The sequence below is a fragment of the Manis pentadactyla genome, chromosome 4 (assembly GCF_030020395.1).
Source record: "Manis pentadactyla isolate mManPen7 chromosome 4, mManPen7.hap1, whole genome shotgun sequence".
Classification (NCBI taxonomy): Eukaryota; Metazoa; Chordata; class Mammalia; order Pholidota; family Manidae; genus Manis; species Manis pentadactyla.
The window spans coordinates 98596642-98620561 of record NC_080022.1 but is presented as its reverse complement, the minus strand read 5'-3'; the positions used below and the strand labels follow the sequence as shown (position 1 = coordinate 98620561).

Below are 23920 nucleotides of genomic sequence, written 5' to 3'. Positions count from 1 at the left end.
AATCCTGTCAGGTAATAGGACTACTATACATTTTTAACAGAAAAAAACAAGACTCAGAGAAAGCCTCTTATTTATTTATTTATTTTAGCAAGTTTTTTTAACCCTGGGTCACATAGCGCCTAAACTGAAGGGCAGGTGGTCCAATATATATTGAGCTTCTGCTGTGTGCTAGATACTGTGTGTTATGTCCTTTAAATCTCATGGCAGCCCTGCATTATCCCTGTATCACAGATGAGAAAAATGAGACTCAGAGAGGTCAAGCAGCATGCTCAAGCTTACACAGTGACAGAACTGGGCCTCATATCCTGTTTGGCTCCAAATGTAGTGCCCATGCCATGGTGCTGGCAGAAGTGCCCAAACTGCCGTAGTTGGGGAAGCCCCCTGAAGTGGACAGAAAGCTGGGGACTGGCTCCTGCTCCCCAGAGACAGGCTGTGCTTTTGCTTTTGTGGAGGCCCTGTAGGAAATGGTGTGGCTTGGGAAAGAGGAGCCCTCTTCCCCACGGGGCTCTGGAGAGGGGAGCAGGGGGGTGCTGAACCAGGTCTCTCTTCCTCAGAGCCTGTTCGGGTTCAGGTCTCAACGTGATGAGTGGGTGCAGGGGAGGTGCTTGAGGGAGAGGGGCCTGTGCTCTCTGGGAAAGAGGGGTCCCAAGTTGGCCAGGTTGGAAAGAGAGAGGAGGGAGACCAGGCAGGCTCACTGGCCATCCCCAGCAGAGACTCTTCTGGCTCCTACTCATGGTGAGGAACATCTACAGACACTCTCTGGCCACAGAGCCACAGAGAAGCAGGTGGGGCCCTGAGCAGATGCCTGGGCCAATTAGGGGGTCCTTGTACCTGTCAGGGAAGCGGGCCAGGTGTGAGGTGTGCGCCCCATGCCAGGGAGGGTTTTAAATGAGCTACCAGCTTATTTGCATGTCCTAATTAACCATAAAATGAGCCCCAGGGGCAGAATTAAGCTGTCAATTTCTCTCTGCTTGCTTCTACTACCTTCTTCTGCATACAGCTCCCCACCACTACATTTTCTGGCATTGTTTAGGCCCCAGGCCTTCCCAGTCCCCACTTCTCTCAGTTTCAGTAAATAGTCTCCATCATTGTCCGAGCAGGGGCTCAGAAGGGGAGGAAGAAAAGGAAAAATTATGGGAGGTGTATGAGCAGGCCATAATCTTTCATTAGCAAAGCATGACATAGTGATGGGGTGGTACAACAGCCCTGTTAAGACCCAGGCAAAATTCCCCCACCGGAGAGTTGGCATTCCACTAATGATCCTTGCAAGGGTAATACAGGAGGGACAGGTTTTGTTGTTCCCTTTGACTTGGCTTTGGAGCAGAGACAGACAACTTGTGTGGTAGTGTGAAAAGCACAAGACTGGAAGTCAGTTTGAATTATTTCAGTCCTAGCTCTGCCCCTGTGACCCTAAGTGAAATGCTTAACTTCTCTGAGCTTTTCCATGTAAAATAAGAGTAACAGCAGCCACTTCCAGAGTGTGGTGAGAAGGAAATAAGAACGCAAAGATGGCAGTGCCCGACATCTGTGACTGATGTTGGCAGCAAATTTCACACCGCTAATTGTTCTGTTGTGGCCCAGGTTAAAGTGAGTTTTCATTCCCTTGCATTCCTTCTGGCTAACGAGTGGGTTAAGAGTCACTTCTTTCTTCCCGCTGGACCCAGTGTGTCAGGAATTGGGTCCTTTTCATTGCTCTGTTCTTAGTTCCTATCAAAATGCTTGGCACTGGGAGGTGTTCATAAGGTTTTGTCCATTTGGTCTGAATTGCCATGACTGGTCCACAAAACAGATGAGTTACAGATGAATGACCAAAAGGTGACATGGATTCCTGTAGAATCATTCCCATCTTGGAGCTGGTGCCTTCTTGAGTAATTGCTGTATGGCTTCACCACCACCCACCAGCAAATGACTCCCTCTTCTCCGAACTCAGCAGTTCAGGTGGAATCTTCACACATTCTACACACACATGCACACATGACTGCCACCAAAGGCAGTCACAGCCAGTGGGCCTTCCCCCAGGACCAGAGTGTCACAGTCTTGTGGGGAGGCATGAAGGATGGCAGGGGCCTGCTCTTCCAGAAAGGGCTAGCTCAGCTGGCAAACTCCCAGAACTCCAGGGAGAGAAGAAAGGACAGGGGTTTTGGAGCCAGAGGATCCTCTGTTTCAGGTCCTGGTTCTTTCATTGGCTGCTAGCCTGATCTGGGCAACTTACATGACCCTTACGAGCCTCCACTGATTTACCAAGGACAGTATCTTCTAGGGTCATTTTGAAGTTTAAGACATGTCGTAAACACTGCCTGGCAAACAGCAAGGGTTCAAAAAAATTACTGCCTTTTCTCTTGTACCTTTCTCCACGAACACTAAACATCTACCATTTGATTGCCTGGAAAATTAAGTTACTCTAACCACCCCCCACTCAGGTTAAGGAGCTGCTCGCTCTAAGCCCCCTCCCTCCATCGTCCCCGGGGAGGTCCAGGCTGCAGGAAGAGCCTTTCTTCTTATTTTTCTTCTCCAATGTGCTACTAATGCTTTGAGGGCAGGAAGGCGGCCTTTAATTGCAGCTGTCACCCTCTGTCAGGCAGAGGGGAGGTTGGCGGGCGGCTGCGAGGGGAGGAGGGAGTGCTGCCTGCGCGGGGTCGGCCCAAACGCCTTCGGCCCCCTGGCGGCGGCCCCTGCCGGGATGGGCGAGAACGGCAGCTCCCGGGGCCGTGCGCGCCGGGCCACGAGGCCAGGCGGCTTAGGAGCGGCCCCAGGCGCGGGAGCTTGGGGCTGCCCCGCCGTCCCGACCCGGGAAAGGGGACCGAAAGCTGCCCAGCTGGGAGGGAGCCCACCGGATGGAACTGGAATTTTAAAATGCGTGCGAATTTCTTCTGGGCTTGCCTTCGCGTTATTGAAAGACACAGGTTCATCCGTCCCGGGTTCAACGCTGGAGACGTGCTGGGAAAGGAGGGTGAGACTCCAGGACTCAGTGAGCACTGGCCTGGTCCGCCTCATGCCTGCGGCGTGGTCCTGGGTAGGGGTCGTATCCCGGCTTGCTTCCTCATCGGGAAAATGGGGATAATACCTGCCTTCCGTGGCCACTTACCAAGGAGATAATGGCTATGAAAAGGCCTTCAGACTTTAAAGTGCTAAACAAATATATTATCTTTCCTGTGCTTTTGGAAAGACATGGGTTTCCCCAAGTATTTCTTATACATACTCATTCAGCTCATTTCTCAGGATCCAGGTATGGGCTGAAATCTCAAAGGCAACAGGAAGAGGTGGGGTGGAAATTTGCCCCCTGCTGATGACTGGGGTTTAATACCTGTGCCTGGAGCAGTGCTTTGCCAGGGAAGCAAACAGTTATAAGGTTGGGGACATGAGAGATGAGGTCTTTACTGGGGGCCTCTCTGGGGAGCCTGCAGCACCCTAATCCATACAGAATGTTTGACTGAGGTCTTTGGGAGCAGCGAAGGAATGTCAAAAGGATTACCTAGTCTCTGACCCCTGGCCCCTCCCCAGCTGTCACCTCCAGCCCAAAGTGAGCACCACACACACACACACACACACACTCTCACTCTCTCCATCCAGGAGCCCACCTCCCCCACTGGCCAGTCTGGCCACAGATTCTTCCGACCACAAGCCTGTCTGCCCTGGTCCAGATACTCTTGTCGCTTCTCCCTCCTTTCTGGAGGAAAGGAACTCGGAATTGGGCTTTTGAAAGCCATATCGCCCACCTGCCCTCTTTCCAGGGGTCTCAGCACTGGGACCTGGCCCTTTGGGGGTCAGTCAACTGTCTGTTTCTATGATTCAGACCCAAACAGCTGTGTTAATATCAAAGCCAGAGGGTGAGGGTTCCAGAGCCTTGGGGCAACTTGTGGAAGGATTACCCCCCTGTGTGCGCTCTGCTGTGCCCTGGAAAGAGAAACGTCCAAAGCCTTTGGAATGGCTCCGCTTCTTGGCCTTCTGCGAGCGTGCTGCTCGGGGCTCTGAGGCTGTGGGTGTCACCCAGCCTGGTTTCTCCTTCAGCAGCCGGTCACGGTCAGGCCGCACACTACGCAGGAACTTCTTGAAGATGTTTGCCGTGAGGGCGAACCTGCGGCCCAGCTCCTGGGGCTGGCCCTTCTCTCCTTTAGGCTCCTCCGCAGTCTCACCCTTCTCCCCACCCTTCTCCAGTTCTGGCAAGTCCAGCCAGTTCCCCACCAGGTCCGCGAAAATGTTGTCACCTAACACCAGAGGTTGTCGATTCCTGCCCCGGGACATCAACGTGGATGTCCAGTCGTCGGGTTCTGCCGGCTCTGGCCCCTGCTGGGCACAGCTGTGGTGCTGTGGCAGCTGTGTCCTGGGCAGGGCGGCCAGACCCCTCCCACAGGCACTCCTATGGGAGGGACACTTGGCGTTGCTGCCAAGAGAAGGTTGGTTGGAAGGGGAGCAGGCCATAGGCCTGGCAGGACCTCTTCCCCTATCCCAGCAAGTGGACTCAGGCTGTGTTCGGGGGCTTTCAGGGCAGCCTGGGGCAGGCCCCCTCCCAGAGATCTCCAGCTGTTCCAGTGCTGTCTGCACCTGTAGAAGCTTCAGCTCTTGCAGCGCTCCCATCATGCAGTTCATCTGGTCTTGTAAACCATCACCCACTTCCTTCATGGACATCTGCAGGGGACAGACAGCACAGGGCTCGTGAGCCAAGGGGGGGCTGGGGGAGGGGCTGCCCTCACTGCCCTGCCCCTAGCCCCCCCCACCCTGCCACACACACATTCAGGGGCATTCCAGCCTGCCAGTGACCCCACCTCTGTTAAACCTAGTACAGTGCAGATCAGAGCTGGGAGAGGAGGAATGTTAACACTCATATGGCTGGGTAAAGGAAATAATATTAATGGCAGCTAACTTGCAGAGGCAAGCACTCTCCTCAGCAACATAGCTACATATATGTATATATATGCATATATATAAATCCATATTTAATCTCACCAACTACTTTATGAGGCAGTGACATTGTTCCCATTTTACAGATGAGGAAACAGATGAGGCTCACGGTAAGTTGCTTGAGATTGCATAGACAGTAAGAGGTGGTGCTGAGATCAGTTTGAGGGCACACAGAGTTGCGGTGGCCATCTTTGTCTTTCTGTGTGACTGTGCCCTCTTTTCCCCTGAGTCTGAGATGAAGATGACAAGGACAGTAACAGTTTGTGGGCATTTACGGTGTAATAGGAATTGAGCAAGGTACTCTAGGCACATCATCCCATTTAACCTTTATGTAAACCTTGCGAGGTTGCTATTATTGTTCTCATTTTAACAAGTGAGTTAACCAGCCTGGGGTGAAGTACCTTGTCTGAGGTCACACACCTTGTATTGTGGGAACTCAAACACAGGACATCTCCTCCAAGTGCTGTAGTCTGAACCACCAAGCATTGCCTCAGGATGTCTGGGCGGTGGGGCTGGGTGTTAGGGCTCCTCTGACCTCCACAGGGCAGTGGAGAAGGGCTAAAAGGGATGTTTGAGGAAGAGGAGCACTCAGATTCCCTAAGAGAAAGGGTAGGCCTGGGGTTTCCTTTCACTCCTGTTCACATCTGGCTGGTCGGCAGAGAGATAAGGAGGCCATGAGGCTCCTGTTTGCAGAAACCCAGCTCTTCCCAGCCCTCTCTCTCTTCCAGACACCTGTCCTCTGTCAGCTGCTCTCAGACTTGGCTCCAGGGCTCTTCCTGCCCCCTCAGCCCAGTTGGCTCTGGTGGCCCAGCCAAGAGCAGGGACACTGGGGGCCAGCTCCCCAGTCCCTTTGTGGGTGTCTAAGGCCCGAGTCCCAGGTGCCAGCTGGAAGGGGCTGAGAGACTGACTTGGGTGAGGGCCGAGTTTGGAGGCTGGGCAGGGGGTGCTTCGTCTGATAACATTCACGAGGTTCCCATCCCCGGGCCCAAGCTGCCATGGTCCTGCCAGCTCCCTCTCAAGATCTGCTCATGTTACCAACAGTAAACCTTATGTGAGGGGACCATCTGTTTCTTCCACCCCTCAGAGACCACAGGATCATCTTACCTCCAAGCCTTGGCCTAATGCACAGAGCTAAGCCCACAGGGTGGAGGCAAGGAGGGACTTGGAGGGCAGGCACTGACCCTCTCAGGCTTCCAAGTCAAACCCTCCCCTGCCAAGCCCGGCCCTGTGGGGAGGTTGGGGGCCAGTCCAGGCTCTCCTGAGCCAGTAGCACAGCAGACAACTGACTGTCCCTCAAGGCAAGGAGGCCTTTGCTGAGTGTGGGACTGGCCACACCCTGCTCCTTCCCCAAGACAGGGCCAGAGGAAGTGGTGGTTAGGGACCTTGGGCAAGCACACTCCATTTGAGCTGTGGCAGCAGGAGCCACAGCCTGTGCCTGCCAATGGCCCCTAGCTCTGACCTCTTTGGCTTCCACCCCCTGTCCTTTCAGAGGCAGCTCAGCCGCAGCTGGGAAGACCCAGAGCAGGGTCAAAGGAGACTCTAAGCCCCAAACCACACTCCTCAAGGTCCCTTCCCAGCAAACTGCTTCTCTGACTTCTCTATTTCAGCCTCTTCCCTCAAACTACTTTCCTTGTCTCCCCAACCTGGAACCTCAGTGTCATTTTTGGCTTTTCCACCCAGTCACCGTGTTTCTGTCCCGATATCTCAGGTCTGCCTTTCCATCTCCTGGAGGGCTGCAGAAGCTGCCTCAAAGCCTTCCAGCCACCAGGTCAGTCTTCCCAACACACACCCCTGACCATGTCACTTGCCATGCAGATTTTCTCTGCTCCCATATGCGCACTCCATGTTCTGGTCAGAACCTCTTCTGTGATATGTAAAATATTCTTCCCTGTAGTCCTGCTACTCATATACCCACCCCAGCTCCTCCACACATTCCAGTGCTCAGTCACTCATGACATATTTTCTGAGCATCTGCTTGAGTGCAGGGACCAATCTATACATTATGTCTCCCCAAAACCAAGCTAGCACCTCACACTTGCTATATACCCATGAAACACATATTGAGTACCACTGAATAATCTAAATCTTCCCTCCAGACTGCTCATTACACAGGGAGAAAGGGGAAGGCACAGTTCTTAAGGTTTCAATTCACCAAGAAGCAAGGAGTCTGAGCTTGCTTGCAGGCTTCCTTCCAGAAGGCTGAACACAGTCCAGGTCAGAGGCAGTGGGAGGAATGAAATAACCCCATTCAATCTCTTCCAGAATGGAAAAATCCTTAAGAAATCATGCTGACATTTTGTACCATTTTCCAGTGAGAATGAATGTGTGGGTATGTATGAATTCAGGGCTGTCCATAAAACAGAGGTCCCATTTAAGTAAACAGGAGCTAAAATTACACCCATATGGAAAATGATATTCTGTATGGGTTAAGATCTTAGGTACGGGAGACAAATGGAATAAGGTTCAAATCCCAGTTCTGCCATATAATAGCTGTGTGATCTGGGCAGGTTATTTAAATTCTGTTTTTTAATTTCTCCATTCTTTAAATTGGGAATAAGAGTTCCTGCCTGGTACAGCTTTGGACAGATTGGCCTAGAGGTGATTTTGGCTATCTTAATTAAAGACTCCCTAAGAACTTCCAAACATTTCTTCCTCAGTGAACCTTAACATGGAGTAAAGACAGGACTTCACTCAAACCTAGTCTGGCCAAGGGGAAATGCATCCCTTGTCCTGTCCCTTCTCTCCCATGCCCACCGCACACACAGGAAGGAGAGGGGAAGGAAAGGGAAGCCTCAGCATCTCTCGTCCACTCATGCCGGCTGATGGGTCAGCCAGGGGGTGCTGACTTAAAGGGGGAGAAGACAGCTGTGAGAGGGAGAAGGGAAGACGGAAGCAGAGTGTGGGAAACGGGAGGGCGAGGAAGAGGGGAGACAGTGGTATCAGCTGGGTTTTGACTGAGAGGCGAGCTGCCTTTCCCAGCCCCAAAGGCGATGATGTCACCAAGGAGAAAGAGCCAGAGGGCAAATCGCTGTCTTCATGCAGGGCGTGAGACCTTCTCACATCCCAGGGCTTCTCTGCTTCAGGAACCCACGAGGGGGAAGAGGGGGCAGTTTAGGGTGGGAGCAAAGGAGAAGGGTCTCATAGAGAAAATCCCCAGCTAGAAATCACCACCATTAAAACCCATTCCCCAGCCTGTAGGAGGCTGAGTTCCTCTCGGCCTCCCAGTGCCTCAGAGCCAAAGGCCCTTCCTCAGGACAGGACAAAATCATACCCAACTTGCCCTCCAGGGTCAGTGGGAAAAGTCGTAAAGAGGGTTTGCTGGGTCCTGATTGGTTGGAGTGAGAACAGAGTTAACAGCCCTATCCCTCTTTCTGTACTCATCACATACACACTCAGGGCTAACCAGCTCCACCAAGCATAATACCCATAGTAAGCTCATCCCAGACACTGTTGTGAGAATCCTTTCTGAGGAAGGCCATGAAAGGTCTCTTCACCCTCCCTGCATCCACTCCCCACCCCACAGTCCATCTCCCGCCCCCTAGCATCTCCTGGGCCTAAAAACATTTCATTCTAAAAATGTTCATGTCGAACTTTAGTCTCTCCCACAGCCGTTTAAACCAGCTCCTGGCTTCACTGCTGCAGGAGAGCTGGACAGCCACAGGGGACCCTCCAAGTGTTTGTAAAGAGCTACATGCTGTAGTCTGGAGACCTGGCCTGGACCCCTTGCTGACAAATAGTCACATGACATTGGTCAGCCCCACCTACCTTCTGTGCTTCATATTCTGACTGTAAAATGATAACCCCTCACATGTGTGTAGCACTTGGCCTTTCCTCTACATTGCCTTATCTGAGCCCCAAAATTACCCTGGGAGGCTGGCTAGGCAGGTGGAGTTAGCCCCACTTTATGCATTAGGAAACGGGATCTGAGAGGTGTGTTTCCCATACATTCTTCCCTAGACTTCTTTCATGATTTTCACCATATACATATGACCTAGTCTCCTATTTACTATTTAAATATAACTTTATATAAATAAAAACTTAGGTGAAATGTATACATTGCCATAAACAAATGGAAACTGTGTGTGTGTGTGTGTGTGTGTGTGTGTGTGTGTGTATGACTAAAAGTATTTCCTCTGCATATCACCTAATGCCACCTTGAGCACTTCCAGTGGGAACACTGAGCTACTGCCTGAGGCTCTTATAGGACGTATTCTTATAGGAGGACTGGGGCCCCAAGCCTAGCCCTCTTACTCCAGGCCTGTGTGCTTCCCATGCAATCATAATCTGACTTCTCAGCCTCAAAGGATTTTTTGTTGAGAAGAAACCAGGGTAGTCAGTGGGATGTGTAAAAGGGCATTACCATTATAAAGAGAGGAAGAGTACAAAGTCTTGGAGGTGCTCGAAGACCCAATTCATTTCATTTCTACTGCAGGCACCTCTTCACTGAATCATCTGAAGAGGAAAGAACTGCCTGCCTGGGGCTGTACAGGGAAATGCTGCTGGGAAGCCAAACCCTACCATCCTGGACCTCCAGCCCAGAGCCCTGAAGGGGGTAGTGTGGGGTCAGCTCTCCATGGACAGCATGCTCCCCCTTGGCATTCACTGGCCCTTTGTGGTGTGGGAGGAGAGGGGATGGGAAAGTGTGACACCAGCATCCTCGGCAACCTTCCCAAGCCTCTCCTAGGCCCCAACTGATCCCACAGCTGTGCCCTCCATCCATCCATCTCACGCCCTCTTCCAGCTCAGCCAGAATCCTTTGACACAGACTCTAGCTTTGCCCATGGACTTGGCAGCGTGCCCTGCCTTGCTGCCCCCACTCCCTTTACTCACAAGATCCCCACAGTTCCTTTCAGCCCCTCTGGAAGCTAGAAGGAGGTGTGAGGCCGGAAATGGGGAGAGCCTCACTTTTGCCAAGCAGCCCATTCTCCAGCTCAGTGAATAGGGACCTTTACAGCTCCCTGTTCTTGGCTGGAACCCTCAACAGGAAGGTGAAGTAGAAACTGTGCCAAGAGCTGGAGGAGGGAGGAGTGTAAAGAAAAGAGGAAGTGTGAGATGGATGAGCCCACTTTCCCAGCTGATCCATCTACTGGGGGCTCAGGCAAGAGGCAGACAGATGAAGAGGAGCCCGATCTGTCAGGGTTGCCTGCCTTTCAGCCTCTCCCAGCCCTTCCCTGACCATCTTTAGATACTCTCCACATCCATCAGTCAAGTTCCTTGGGCATCCACAGGACCTCAAGAAGTTACTTTTCTTTTCTCCTTTCTGGTTCAGGCCTTCATACTCTCCTGTGTGGACTCTTGTAATAACCTTCCTACTCATTCTCCTGTCTCAGTTTACCCCCTCCCCTCTCCTGCCCCCCATACTGCCTCCTAGGTTACAGCGCATGTCTCTGATCATGCTGCTCTGCAACGCACACAGAAAAGGTCAGACTCCAGCATGGCATTCAAGGATCCTCATCGTCTGCTCTCAACAACTCTTTCAGCCCTGCTGCTCACTATTTCTCTGCATATACCCTATGTTCTAGGCAGATTCGAGTAAGTCTTCAAACATCCCCACTAGGCAGCCTTTGAACATCCTCATTACTTCCATCTCTGTGCCTTTCGCTCATGTTTCATTATCTGCTGGGAATGCTATTTTTCTCCTGTTCGTGTCACTATCTATCCCTCAAGGTCTAGCTCAAATGCTACCTCTTCCATGAAGTTCTCCCTGATGCCCAGCTAGAGGTAATTTCTCCCTTCTCAGAGCACAGAAGTTGTGCCTCTCATATATACTAAGTGTCTTCTGTGTCTGTACTAGAGGTTTGCATACATGTACTGGTAAAGAGTGTATGTTCTACAGTCAGACTGGATGTGTTGGAATCCTAGCTCTGCTACTTATCAGCTCTATGACTTCGGCCACGCCACTTAACTTCCCCATGTCTCATTTATAAAATGGGAGTAATGGAAGTACAACTTCATAATGTTGCTTTGGCAATGAAATGACATAATACATTATATGCCTAGGATATCAGTAAATGTTAAGATAAATGTTATTATTGTCTTTCATATTAAACTGAGTTCCCTGAAGTCAGGATGAGTGTTTCCATACTTGTAACCATAGCACTAGTTCCTTATAAAGTACTTCAGTCATAGTATGAACTGAGTAAATGTGTTCTATGAATGAATGACTTGTGCACACCAGTCTGATCGGTCCATCATCAAGTTTACCAAGTGCCTACACACATCAGGTACTGTACTGTATGCTAAGGACATACAGTTGGGGAGGCACCATATGTAAATTGTAATTTGATATTGACAGTAGCTGTATAAAAGAGGTTATTTCTAAAGATCCATTTTACAGATGAGAAAACCAAGGCACAGAGAAGTTAAGTCATCTGTCAGGGTCACACGGAGCCAGGATTTGAGTTCAAGTTGTTCTAAACCCAAATCCTATGCTCCACACTCTTTCCACTGACCATACCACATCATCTAGTCCAAAGTCATCCTCACCTGAGATCTAAACTTCAAGGGAGGCCACAGTACAAGATCCTTTGCAAAAGCTTTTTTGGCCTCAAGAAATTTGCTCTTTTGCCCCCTGGGCCAAAGGCAGTCCCTACTGTATCTTCCCAGTCACCTTTCTTTCTCTTCCTTATTTTGCCTTTAGGCCCTGGTTTTCCACCATATACCAGAACCTCCTGAACTTCTGGCCTCTAGTGGCTAGGTAATTGTCTTCTGGGAATATCAAGTCGTTCCTGGACTGATAGAAGGACGTTTCCTGGACTGATAGAAGCTCCTCGGCTGTTTCACCATGCCTCAGCTAGGATGGACATTCCAGGAGCTGGCCTCCATCAGTCTCCTCCTCTTCCAGGATGCCTTCCCAGCCTGGCTGTCCTTAATGAGCCCCCATCACTCAGCCTTTAACACTCTATTTGCTTTACACTGATCTGAACTCACAAGGAATGCCCTGTGAGCATTTGACATCTGCTGCCTCTGTGTGCCTGTATCTACCCCATTTGTTGGAAGCCCTCAAGGGAGCAGTGGGTAAGGAACAGCTGGTCCCAAGGCCTGTGTTTCATGCAGGGCTCCTCTTTGGCTGCCAGAGGGGAGACAGAGATGTTCCCTGCTGCGTAGCTGTAGTACTGAGCCCCTTATCCTAGTGAAGAAGTGTGTCAGCTGCTGCTACTCTCCTGCCACATTTCATCCCTGAAATATGATCTCTGTCCCCTTCCAGGCACGGGGAAAGAGCCAGTTCTCTAGACATCAGCCCAATTGAGCCAGGATCCCCAAACCCTCAACTTCCCCCAAATGCTCACTTGTTATAGTATAAACTATGCTTCAGGACATTAGGAAATTCTACTACTTTGGTTTTCAGGAACAGACTGTTGTCTAGATTTTCTGGGGCAAGGACAGGGCCAAGATGCAGGAGTGGAGTGCAGAACACCCTTGACAAAGATAATTTCACAACCTATTAATGTTTTTTTTTAATGTTTTCTTTTCCAGCATATTTAACCCAGTCCCTGCAAGATGCATGTTTTTTAAAGGGTATTAGTGGAATAAATGAATGTAGAACTTTACTAATATGACATGAACACCACTTCTGGGCATGTACTATGAATGTATATTGTAGGGCAAAGCCAGGCAACATACAGTCCTCTTGGGTGGCAGGGAAGATTCTGCCTGGGATGAACACACACACACACACACACACACACACACACCCTCTACCCCCACAAAGTCATGACACAGACTGGCTGTATGCCTTTCCCACCTTACTGCAGACTTGGGGTATAAACAGACCAACACCTTGTTATCTCACCACGACCAAGCTGCTTTGGATTCAGTCTCCAGAGTCCTTAGAGGAGCCAGCGCTGAGTCTGGGCTAACAGCTCTACTTTCTCTTTCACTCCCATTGGGAAAACTGAGGCCCTGAGATTTGGCTCAGCTACCTAAGCGTTGTGCTGAAGTGTCAGGGAGTGAACAAGACTCTAATAGCTCTGCCTGTCACTCGGCTCTGTCTCACTCTGGACAGACAGGCACTGGGGAGGGGGTGGAGCACCAGGGGTGGGGGGTGCAGAGTTCTCCCATCTGAGTGTCATTCTGGGCCCCAGGCCAGGCATGTGGCTTCCTCTCCAACAGAGTCAAAGGCTGAAGCTGCTCAGACAAAGGGCCAAATGAAAGCTAATGGGGAGCTCAGTGACTTCAGCCTCTCCCCTTCCTTCTCTCAGGGACTGGGGCTCAAGTCCTTGGCAGGAGAGGGTACAAATCAAGGCCTGGAGCTCAGCTCAGTGCAGATTCCTGTTTGTCTTTTTTATTCTCCTGGCATCCGATCTGTCTTCCTCCCCTCACCACCTCCCACCTAGGGTGCTGTAAAAAATGCAAATCAGTAGGATTTTAAAATTCAAGCCCATGCCAGAAACACCCACAAATCCTCTATTAAGGCAGATCGTGAGGTGGGTGGTGTGGTCCCAGATTCCAAGCATAAAAAGAGGATTCTATGAGATTCTTTTCTCAGCATGGGCCTTGGGCTTCAGACATTATATGTTAACAACCTTGACCTTTCTTTGTCCTATTGGACAATCAGGAAATCAGAATTGTGTAAGTGTGGGCTGGAACCAGCCATCCCAAACTGACAACAGACACATGTGAAAACGTGTATGGGAAGGGACATGATGGAGATTCTTCTGTCCCTCACCTATGGAGCATGTCCGTGGGTAACTTTCCCATGTGAGTGTCACCACAAAAATGGCTTCAAGAGGAAGTGCCAGAGAAGTGACCATTGACCTGAGAAGACAGGCCCTGGAGGGGGACAGACAGAAAGAGTCCAGGGCGACTTGACCAGGAAGCGTGAATGAGGACACCTGCTGCTTCAAGAACCCCCTCCCGCTAAGCTGGCCCCTAATTAGCTGCCAAGTTGCCTTCCCAGTGCGAGAAGTGCAGTTTGCAGGCAGGAGAGTGGGAGAGGCTGTCATGGAATCTGGAGAGCCATGAAATAGCACTTTCTGGATCCAGATCTGCTGCTGTGAGCCTGGGTGCCCCTGGCTCTGAAAAGTAAGAAGAAAGAGGACGGGAGAAAAGTGAGACGGAGAAGAGGTCGACTTGCAGGAGACGCAAACGAAGAGACACAAAAAGAGGCAGGGGAGAAGACACGAGAGCGAGCCTGGCTGACAGGGATGGGCATGGAGGCCGGGTGGGGGAACGTGCATAATATGTCTGAATTCTGATGGGAGAAGGAACAAACAAGGTGTCGGGTAGGGTAAGGGCGAGTAGGTATAGGTAGTCTGAGAACCAACCAGGCACCCCTCCCCCCACTGGAGTGATTTACTCCCCCCAGACTAAGCTACTTCTCCCGGCCCCTGCACACCCGGCCTCCGCACGCTCCCTCCGCACTCTCCAAGTCCAGACCTGACATCTGGCTGGGCCTCCGCAGCTCCCGCTCGCGATCTGCCAGGCGGCGTCCCTCCTCCCGCGCAGGGCCCTCCCCCGCCATTACAGCTGCCAGCCCCCTCCCTGCTGGCAGACAAGCCCGGGCAGACAGTCGGCCAAGCCTGCCCCCGCAGCCGCGCCAGCTCTGCCAAACCCGAGAGCTGGGGGCCCCAGAGGGTGCCAGCTCCCCTCGAGCGAGCAGTCCCCGACTGACCTCCTGCCCCGGTCAGGGATCCGGCCCGCGCACCCTCCTCCCGGAGCCCCGCGCGTTCCGGGTACCCAGAGCAGCGCTGGCGTCCGGGCACCCGCGCGTCCCGCTCTTTCCGTGCGGGAGCCTGAGTCCCACTCCGGCTTCGTGTCTGCCCATCTCGGGGTGCGTCCTCTTTTCTCCCTTGGGTTCTGTCGGCACACTGCAGTCTAGGTTTGGTTTACTCGCTCAGTCTCTGTTACTTGTTCGCGTCTGCCTCACTCGCGTACAAATCTTCGCTCCAAGTTTCCTGGTGGACCCTCTCCCTTAGGCCAGGGCCCTCTGCCTGCCGACCCGCGTTATCCCCTGTCCTCTCTGGCCTTCCTGCACCCCGCGCACGTCCCTGCTCCCGGAGCCCAGGCGGAGGCCAGGTACCCGTCGGGGCGGAGCACCCTTCTTGCCCCCTGGCGCCTGCTCCGCTCTTACCAGCTCCTGTTTGAGGCGGCGCAAATAGCAGTCCATTTCCCTGCCCTTCTTCCTCATGCGCCCATTTGCCGGGCTCCGCTCCACCAGAGTCCCGGGGTGGGAACCGCGGTCCCACTGAAACCGCACGCTCTGCCAGGCGGCTAGAGCTCCGCGCCTCTCGCCGTGCGGAGCCGGGCCTCTGCTCCGAGGCCGGGACTTAGGGAGCTTTCCTGGCTGCTCACTGCGCGCTGTCCGTGCTGGGGGCGGAGGAAAAAGTGGGACAGCCTATGAGAATGCAAGGGGGATGCCTTCAGCCAATGAGAAAAGCGCACAGGGGGCGCGGGCTAGGCTGCCGCGGGTGGGCCCCGCGGCTGGTGTTTGCACCCGGCGAGGGCCGCCGCCGCTGGGGGGTGACCAAGGGGACCCTTGGTCCAGCCTGCGCGGCAGGCGTCACGCCAGACTGTACCGACGTCCCCCAACAAAGTACATGGCCCACTGGTCATAAAAAAAGAGCACCGTCTTAACCAGCGGGCACTGGTAGCGGCCTCAGTAAGAGGCTGAGGTGCCTTAGTGTCGGCCCGGTTTCCCATATTCGGTTCAGAAAAGGAACACCCTCCGCCCAAGAAGGCACTCAGGAGCTCCTTTGAACTTGGGGAGTATTCAAAAGTGTGGACTCTGAAAGTGTGAGTCCACCTTACCTTCTAGTACAGGGTGCTCCCAGCCTACCCCTCACCCGTGGAGCCCAGGAGCTGCTGGGTCCGTTATTTTACATAGAGGAATGGAGGCTCTACTGAATCCCGACAAGGCTGTAGGTCCCCTGAATCAGACAGGGTCCTTGAGCTCAAGAATGTATATGGCGGGAGGGGATGAGACAAACACGTGAAAAAAGTAAAAAATAAAATAAAATAAACACGGCAATGTCAGGTAGTTTTTCTTTTTGTAAACATCAAACGGAGTAATGGGAAGGGGCCTGCTTTCAGCAGTGTGGGCAGGGAGTTGGGGAGCAGGCCTTTCCCTTCCCCAGTCCTCTGGAGGTGTCAGTTTTCCTAGCGCTTGCTCTAGCTTCTTGCGAAGCTATTTGAAGTTGGGGCAACAAGGGAGGACTCAAAGATGCTCCGATTCTATTCAACACACACGGCCTGAGTACCTGAGGTGTGACAGCCCCAGCCAGGCCCTGGGCGACGGGGTTACGACGGATGGACAGAAGAGCGGCCCGCAGGCAGCGCGGCAGCAAATCCCAAGAGAGCTCGGGACCCGCCACGCCGGCATTCGCGCGCGTCCGCTTCGGGGATGCGGTCCCCGCCCCGTGCCTAGGCGCCACGGAGCCTCAGTTGCAGGGCCTGAGAATAATAAAGGCAATTAGCGACCTGTTGTTTCAGGGCAACTAACGGCGGAAAGTTTGTCGGAGGCAGAATCTGGGGTCTCAGAATCGTGAGGGCGCAGAGAGAGGAGGGCGCGGCTGTCATTCCGATGCTGGTCAGCATAGGGCGCCGCTTGTGTCCACCACTGAAAGGTGGGAGGGAGGGAGCGGGGCGTAGAAACGAACTTCTTCAGACGTGAGGACTTTGCATAGTCCGGTCCTATGGCCTCCACTTAACCCCAGGTCCTCAACTATAGGGGATCCTGCCCACGTCTTCCGGCCTAGCTCTGAGTGCCCCATTGGGCCCAAGCTGGGGCAGCGGTAGACGATGCATACATAGGGAAAAGAGAGAAAATGCGCAGGTGCGCCAGACCCCAGTGGGAAGCCTGAGTCTTCGAACCTGCTCGCCAAGCCCAGGTGCTAGCCCTCCCTTCGCGGTCTCTGCTCAAATCCCGCGTGGGTCAGAAAATGCGACCGCCAAGGGATGGGACTGAGAATCTGCTCAGGCGTTTCCAAAAACCCCTGGGGTGCCCGAAATCACATTTCCTTCTGCTGTTCTGACCGGCCATCAGCCATCGAGAGAAGTTGGGACCAAAGTCCGCCCATCATCCCCACGCCCGACCCTCTGGCTTCCTTGCAGTTGTGAAAGAAGAACCCCAAGGAGAAGCCCAAGGGACTTGAGGAGTGTTCAGCTCCCAGCGTCGGAGCTGCAGTCTCCAACCCAGCTGAACCAGTTACAGGAGTTGAATCATAGGGGATTGGGATAGAAAGGGGTCCTGGTCATTAACATACAGTTCATGGAGAAAGACTTACATGGGGAGAAACACCACAAAAGTGTTCCCCAGCCCAGAGGGCCTTGTTGTTCCAGCACCCAGCACAGTGGCAGCAGTAGGAGGCATTGGGTAAACGTTTGTAGGTCTGTGGTTGAAATAGTCTTTAAAGTCAAGTTTAAGCCCTGGTATTCCTGGAAGTTTGTGGGGTGTCTATGGTTAAAACTCCAAGAGATGCAGAATGATTTCTTGATAAGAATTTAGGACTGGGTGGACAGGTTATTGACAACATAGTATGACCTTGCCCAAATGCTTTCCTTTTACTGAGCTCAGTGCGCCTTGCTTACAGTTTAAACCTATGTGAATCTAACACTTTTATACTCCTTACAAAACTCTATTTTGACAATGGTCTGTAGTCAGGACTAGAGGCATTTATCTTAGAGATAAAGAACATATTGTTGACAAAACCAGATTGCACTCTGTCCACTTTTAAAGTCAAGCAGATGGCAAGAAAAAGATTGATAGCCATAATTCCAGTGTGGTCCTCAAAAGCAAGGTCCCAGACAAGTCAGCAGTGCTATGAATGTGTAGTTCTCATAGGACTTTGGAAGACAACTACTGACAAACTCTGAAGTCCTTCCATGATGCTAGGCCATGGCAACTTTGCTCCCTTGCCCCTGAGAAAGCCAGTATTACCCTGGGGAGTGTGGAGCTCTCACTTGTTTCTAAAGGGATAGCTCTGTCATCTGGGGAGAATCAGAGGAAGGAGTAGGAAAGAGGTCTGTCTTCCACTTTTTTTTAAAAGGGTGTAAGTGGTAGAGGATAAAGCCTGTTGCCATGGTAATATAAACATGGGTAAATATTCCTGGGTTGAGGATGTGGGATGAGGGACATGATTCATTTTTGCTGAAGAGGAATCAAATGTTTCAGCCTCCTTCCTTCTGCCCCCTGAAACTCAGCCTGGAGGGAGCATGAAATTATCTTGAAAATAATAAGCCAACGGTCTTGAGGTTGGTTGTGAAGATATTTTCTCAAAGCCATCCAGAGCTAGGATGGAACCCTCAGAAGGCATCTCAGCATTTACCCCTGCTGGTGGGGCTAAGTCTATATTGGTTATGCTTCCTGAGGGAGAGGGTGCAGCTCCTGAAAATGGTGTCTAAGGGTGTCAGACTCTTGGGGTTTGCCCAGCCTAGTCAGGGAGGGTGGCCCCCTCTGTCCCACTGCCAGAGCCTGAAGGTCTTGGCACCCAAGACTGAGCATAAAGGAAGAGGCAGAACCAGTTGTGTCCCAACAGAGCTCAGATCCTCCATTAAACAATGGAAACACAGCCATGCTCCTGGCTCCAGATCCTATGGCCCCCACCTGGAGGCTCCCACCCATCAAGTCCCAGCCAACTCTGAAAGACACACCCCTGGGTGAGGCAGTGTCCATCTAATCTCCACGTTCAACAGAAGAGCTGGGGAGCTCATCCTGATATGAGGAAAGGGATATGTGACCACACAATTTGGAAACCTCATCATAAAATCACCCTCCCAAGGGTGGGGGCCATGTCCCCAGTGCTGCCATGCTTCACCCCTTGTGACTGGCAACAGCCGTTATCCCAATCCGCCTCCCCACTGCCCCCCTCAGCTCCTGAGCATCAACAGGAAAGGCTGACCCTAGATAAACATATGCTGCTGGAATGTGTTCAGATACCACTGCGGAATGGTTTCGCTCCAGGCAGAAGACCGTGCCTAGCATGCAGGCCCAGAGGTGCTGAGCAGTGATTATGTGTCTGAGTGTGAACACATTGGGATGAATGGTGGGGGAGACACTGGAATGAGGCCTAGCTATTCTTGAGAGAATCTGCACTCCTAGCTTTTGTGACATCTTCCTCTTCCACCTTAGGCAGAGGACTGGGCTCCTCTGCCTCTTACAATCCCAACACCAGAGGAGACAGCAAAGGGACCAGGTGGCCTCTGTGTTGGGAGGCCTCTCAGTTCCAAAAGAAAGACTCCCTTTGGGTTTTAATTGAAAACTCTTTTGGCTGGGTGGAGGAATCAAAGGCTCTAGTCATAAAAAGCTCCTGGCTTTCAGTGTCTTCAAACACAGTGTCATTCTACCCACTGTACACAGAGCAACTGAGACCCAAAGAGATTGGTCTGTATGGTGATGGAATAAGGTCTCCCTGTTTCCTCTTTCTACTGTCCTACTCTGCAGAAAGCAAGAGGGATGTGCCATGAGGTGGATTACTGAGATGACTAGAGCCGTTGAGGAGTAAATCCTGGTAGTTCCCCATCCATGGAATCACCACCACTTTTATATGGGGGGCTAAGTTAGACACCACACTCATAACCTTCATTTATTTACAAAGTTGCTAGGCTGAAACATCAGGCTATCAGTTGTGCAGTTGCTAAAGCTTTTTGGAAGTGCACACAAGGAAGGTGTTGAGGGAGGGAAAAGCAATAAAAAAAATTTTTTTTTGGAGAAAACTCTATGTATGAATGGGCTATCTCACCTGAAAAATTCACAGGGAATTTTAGGTGTGAAGTTAGACTAGTCCAAATAATGAACAGTTAATCTATTGGCTGCTATTGAACCCTATTTGGAATAATTTGCATCTATGGGTCTGGTGTTTATGGTATCTAAGCAATAGTCTCATTGCTAATTGGGAAGCAAATATTTCCATTTTGCAAACATTTGCTGGAAAAGCAAATATTTTTCAACTGCAAAGAACACCTGAAGGATGTCAGGGTACAGTAAGGGAAATGCTTATGGAATTTGTGCAGAGTAATGCTGGGAGAAGCAAGCTGCACCGAAAAGGAAAGTGACTCACTGCCAGTACTCTCCGGGGGACAGTGTGCAACATCCCACTCCCCGGAGGCCCAGCAATGGCTTCCCTGTAACCTTACCATGGCCTGCAACTTAGAGCACAAGCTCATTTGATTACACACTACTTGGCCATTTCCACTAAGGCTTCTGGTAGCTGTGAGCAAGGATGAGGCATTGGCAGCCTGCTAGGGAGAGACTTGTTAGTAAGAGAGAAAGAAGGTTCCCTCCCTGCTTCTTCTCCTGAGGCCATGGGGTGAGCAAAAAAAGAGGTCATGTCTCAAGTTTGGCTTGCTGCATATTTGCTTCCATCAGGCTGGCTCCTACCCTCTTCTGGCCTTTCTCAGAGGCCAGATATTTGCCCTAGCCCTGATCAGACGTCAGCCTGGAGACCCTGAGAGGAGCCAGTGCCAAGAGTGACAGCTGCTTCTAAGAGGGCTTCTGCTTGACCAGAGAGGCAGGAGCCTCTGCCTGGGACTTTGTGGGGGCTGGGGTGGGGGTGGGGTGAGCTGTGTCTCCCAGCAGCTATAGTCTATACCAAGAGAGAGCCTCAAGTTCCCAGAATGGAAGGCAATGAGGCCAAGAAACAATGTTATCTCTTAATAAATGAAGATACATATTGAAGAAGAGGAGCTGAACATGAAAAGGAGGTTCAGTTTGTGGTGCCCTCCCTCCCCACTGCCTTTGGACAGGTTTTCTTTGCTGTGATTATTCCCCATGAATCATATCCATAGAAAGTGACTGAGGCAATGGAGAGTGAATAATGAATCCCCCAAATGGTCTTTTGTGTCTCTGCCTGGAGGGTTTTGGAAATAACTTGCATTTCAATCTTTCTGACTTAGAATCATAGAATTTTTAGCTGAAAAGGACCTCATAGATAATCAGAGAATTGTGATCTCATGGAAAGACCAGAAGTCAAGATCTGTGGGTCTGACTTCCAGTCTGTCACCAGAAGTAATGCTAGCTAACATTTATTGAAGGCTTTCCTTGTGTCAGGCACTCATTTGTTCTCCCCAAGCCCTTGGAGGCAGGGGCGCCTTAGGCCTCTATTCTGCAGATGAGGACAGGTGACAGAAGCCAGAACTCCCCTTAGGTCACCCGGAGGCTCTGGCTCTGGCTCCAGAACCTATTCCCTCTCAGTTACTCCACTGCCTCACCACGTGGCCCCGGACAAGTAATTTAATCTCTTTGGGACTCAGTTTTCTTCTCTGTGATCACTAAAGCTTTAAAACTCTAACGGTCTGCATATCCTGCCCAAGGATATGATTTTACAAGTCAGGAAAGTGCAGAAATGTTAAGTGATCTGCCCTGTCACCCAGGTTGCTAGTGGCAGAACCAGCATAGGAGCTCAGATCCAATGATCTTTCCTCCCCCACTTAGGCAAGGCCTCCTTCCCCTCCATGTCACTTTGGCAGGTGTTTCTAGAGGAATCCAACTTCTTACCTTAGAGGAGATATATTCTATGATTTCAGATGACAAACTGGGGATGCTGGGTTTAGGTGTGACCAAACACAACCACCAAAGATGAGTTTAGGAGGCTGGTGATATTTGGCTAAGTGTCTTCAACCTGTCTATCTGCTCTTTGCTATCTTTTTCAGGTCAAGAGTGGTGATCAAAATCATTCAGTAACCACAGGGAAAGAGCATGGTGACCCCATGCCTGCTGTGGCACATATGCACTGTTCCCCGGTCGATAGTGCTGACAGTTGTTTGTCCTCATCAAGCAAATGCTACTGCCTTGTGGCAGCTATCTCACCCAGCACCCCTCGTCATGGGTGACAGCAGCTCAAAGTCTGCTCCTCTCCCCTCTCTTCCCTGTCCTTTGTTTCCTGTGTCCCAGGATCTGATCATTAATTGGTGTGTGATGGCAGGGTCCAACACTGTGCTCTGATAATCAGTATGCACCTTTTACTAGCATCCCCATGCCAGTGTCCTTCCCTTTGGAAAAAGAGATTGGAAAGGGGTGGAGGTGTCAATACACAAATCACTGGAGTGCATCTGAAGTGAGAACAAGGGCATCCTGGGTGAGGTGAGGCATTAGTCTATTCACAGTGGTGTTCTGTATCCATACACATGAGTGAGTGTGTGTGCATGTGTGTGTGTGTGTGTGTGTGTGTGTGTGTGTGTGACTTAGACACTCTGAAATGAGCTCTCACCCACTGGTGAGTGGAAAATTAGCTTTGGCAGGTGAGGAACTGGGTGACAGGTGAGGAAGCCAGCAGGGTGTCGGTGTTATCCTACAATTGCTATTTGATGGTTTAGCTGACGATATCTCTCCCCCTGCCCCTGAGTTGTAATTAGGTAGAGTAGAAATGACTTGGAAGGGCTTGGACATGTGGGAGAGTGATATGAGTGTGTCAGAATGGCCTCGTGACCTTTGGAAGCTAGCCCCTTGCTTTGCAGGCAGGCTGCACTAAGCTGGTTGGGAATTAGCATTTTCCTATGACTCCCAAAGCAAGCTGTGCGGTTTACATTTCTCCAGTAGGTGGGAAAAGAGATGGCAGTCCAGGGACTAAATCCTGGGAAATTCTGCCATATGGCATAATGTTGGAGGAGATGTGGGCCAGGACTGGCAGGCAGGAGACTTGGGGTCTTGGGCTGGCTCTGCTGCCTGACTTCAGTTGGTCCTGTTATGTCTCTGTGCCTTAGTTTCTCTAACTGCAACGTGGGGCAAATAATCCCACTGCTACCTGCCTGTTGTGAAGGTAGAGTGTGTATAAAGGCTCTCTGAAATGTCAAGAACACTGTTCCAAATGTGAGGTCTGACTGCTGCGGGAATTTGCAGCTCATAGGGGAGGCAGCAGTCTGCCTCTGCTTCGGTTTCACAGCCTGTGCTCAGACAGGTACTTAAGCATCTCACAGCACTGCTACCATCTGATCTTACCAGCTTCAGTTCTGGACCTCCCCTGCCTCCACCCGAGGTGATGATCCCTCTGCTCTCCCTCATCTGCTCCCACCTGTCAGTTTAATTTAACAAGGCTGTTGGAGGAGTTTGATTTAATCAAACCAGTTGCTGTATCCATTCTGTTCAGAGGTCCCTCAGTATCACCACGGAGGCTCAGGTTAGACAGCGACAATTACTTCTTTCCTGGCTATTGCTTCCCCTGCCCTTTCTCTCCCTGGAGGGACGGAGGAGGCAGACCAATCTCCTGGGACCCAGGAATAGATGCGGGAGGATCAAAGGAGGGAAACAAAGTTGCCTGAGAGAGCTCCACTTTGCCTTAAAAGGCCTTGTTTAAGGCTGAGCAACAGCTTGAGAGAGGGGGGAATAGAAAATGTGAGCAGAGCTGCCATGGAAAGGCTCGAGGCTGTCTGAGGACAGAGCTGTGCCATCACCGCTGGACCTCAGAGATAAAAGCAATCTACCTTATTGTCAGGAAACTGGTTGGAGGGCGGGCCAAGGGGGGAAGGTAGCTGGGTGACCTGCACACTCCAGATCGTATTTCCAGGTTCTCAGTCTGAATTTTGGGGTCTCTGGAGAGGGGAGACAACAAGAAGAAAAGGTGAGACTCCATACATCTGAGTTTCTGTGGCTCTGTTCTTGGCATGAAAGCAGCAGTGACAGAAGTAGCTGCCACCTGAACCAGGGGTTCAAAGGAGGCTCTGTGGATGTGGAGTAACTATGGTGTGTGTGGGAGGGTGGAAGTAACCATGGCATGTGGGTGTGGGTGCTGTGTATGTGAGTGTCAGTGAACAACAAGGCAGGGTCTCTGGTGCAGAAACCTCAGGGTTTAGGAAGTTTAAAATTCCAGAACAAATCTTTTTGCCTTTTAACTCCTCCATTTCCTTCCTTTTCCAGGAAGTGGGTGCTCAGCACCTCCTTCTCTCTTGAGCAGCTCACAGAAGAGAAACAAAGATCTCTTGAAGGGGAGCCCTCAGGATGATACAAATTATTTTTCCTTTTGCTCATGTGTGTCACATTCTTCCTTTGGGCTGGGCAATGACAGGTGCACCCCTCCCCAGGCCCCTTTCAGAGTCTCCTCCCTGCCATTTGTCTCTCATCCAGATATCCAGCAGACACCACCATACACAG

General features: G+C 51.4%; 1 protein-coding gene and 1 long non-coding RNA gene across 2 annotated transcripts; both read right to left on the bottom strand.

Annotated features, from left to right (window-relative positions):
- Positions 1 to 65: 65 nt before the first annotated feature.
- On the bottom strand, positions 66 to 15207 carry INKA2 (inka box actin regulator 2). Its single transcript, XM_036928889.2, has 2 exons — positions 14972 to 15207; positions 66 to 4626 (listed from the first exon to the last, which is right to left on the bottom strand). The coding sequence occupies exons 1-2, from the start codon at positions 15026 to 15028 to the stop codon at positions 3790 to 3792; spliced, it is 894 nt and encodes a 297-aa protein (XP_036784784.2). The 5' UTR covers positions 15029 to 15207; the 3' UTR covers positions 66 to 3789.
- On the bottom strand, positions 12471 to 14951 carry LOC130683391 (uncharacterized). The gene is made up of 2 exons (XR_008997087.1): positions 14278 to 14951; positions 12471 to 13916 (listed from the first exon to the last, which is right to left on the bottom strand). It is a non-coding gene; the product is annotated as an uncharacterized LOC130683391 (long non-coding RNA).
- Positions 15208 to 23920: the final 8713 nt, after the last annotated feature.

Bases quoted from the DNA above. Each gene is read 5' to 3' on its own strand.
- INKA2 (XM_036928889.2), bottom strand. From the start codon at position 15,028: ATGAGGAAGAAGGGCAGGGAAATGGACTGCTATTTGCGCCGCCTCAAA. The intron at 4,627-14,971 runs GTAAGAGCGGAG...TGTCCCCTGCAG, and splicing joins GCCGCCTCAAACAGGAGCTG to ATGTCCATGAAGGAAGTGGG.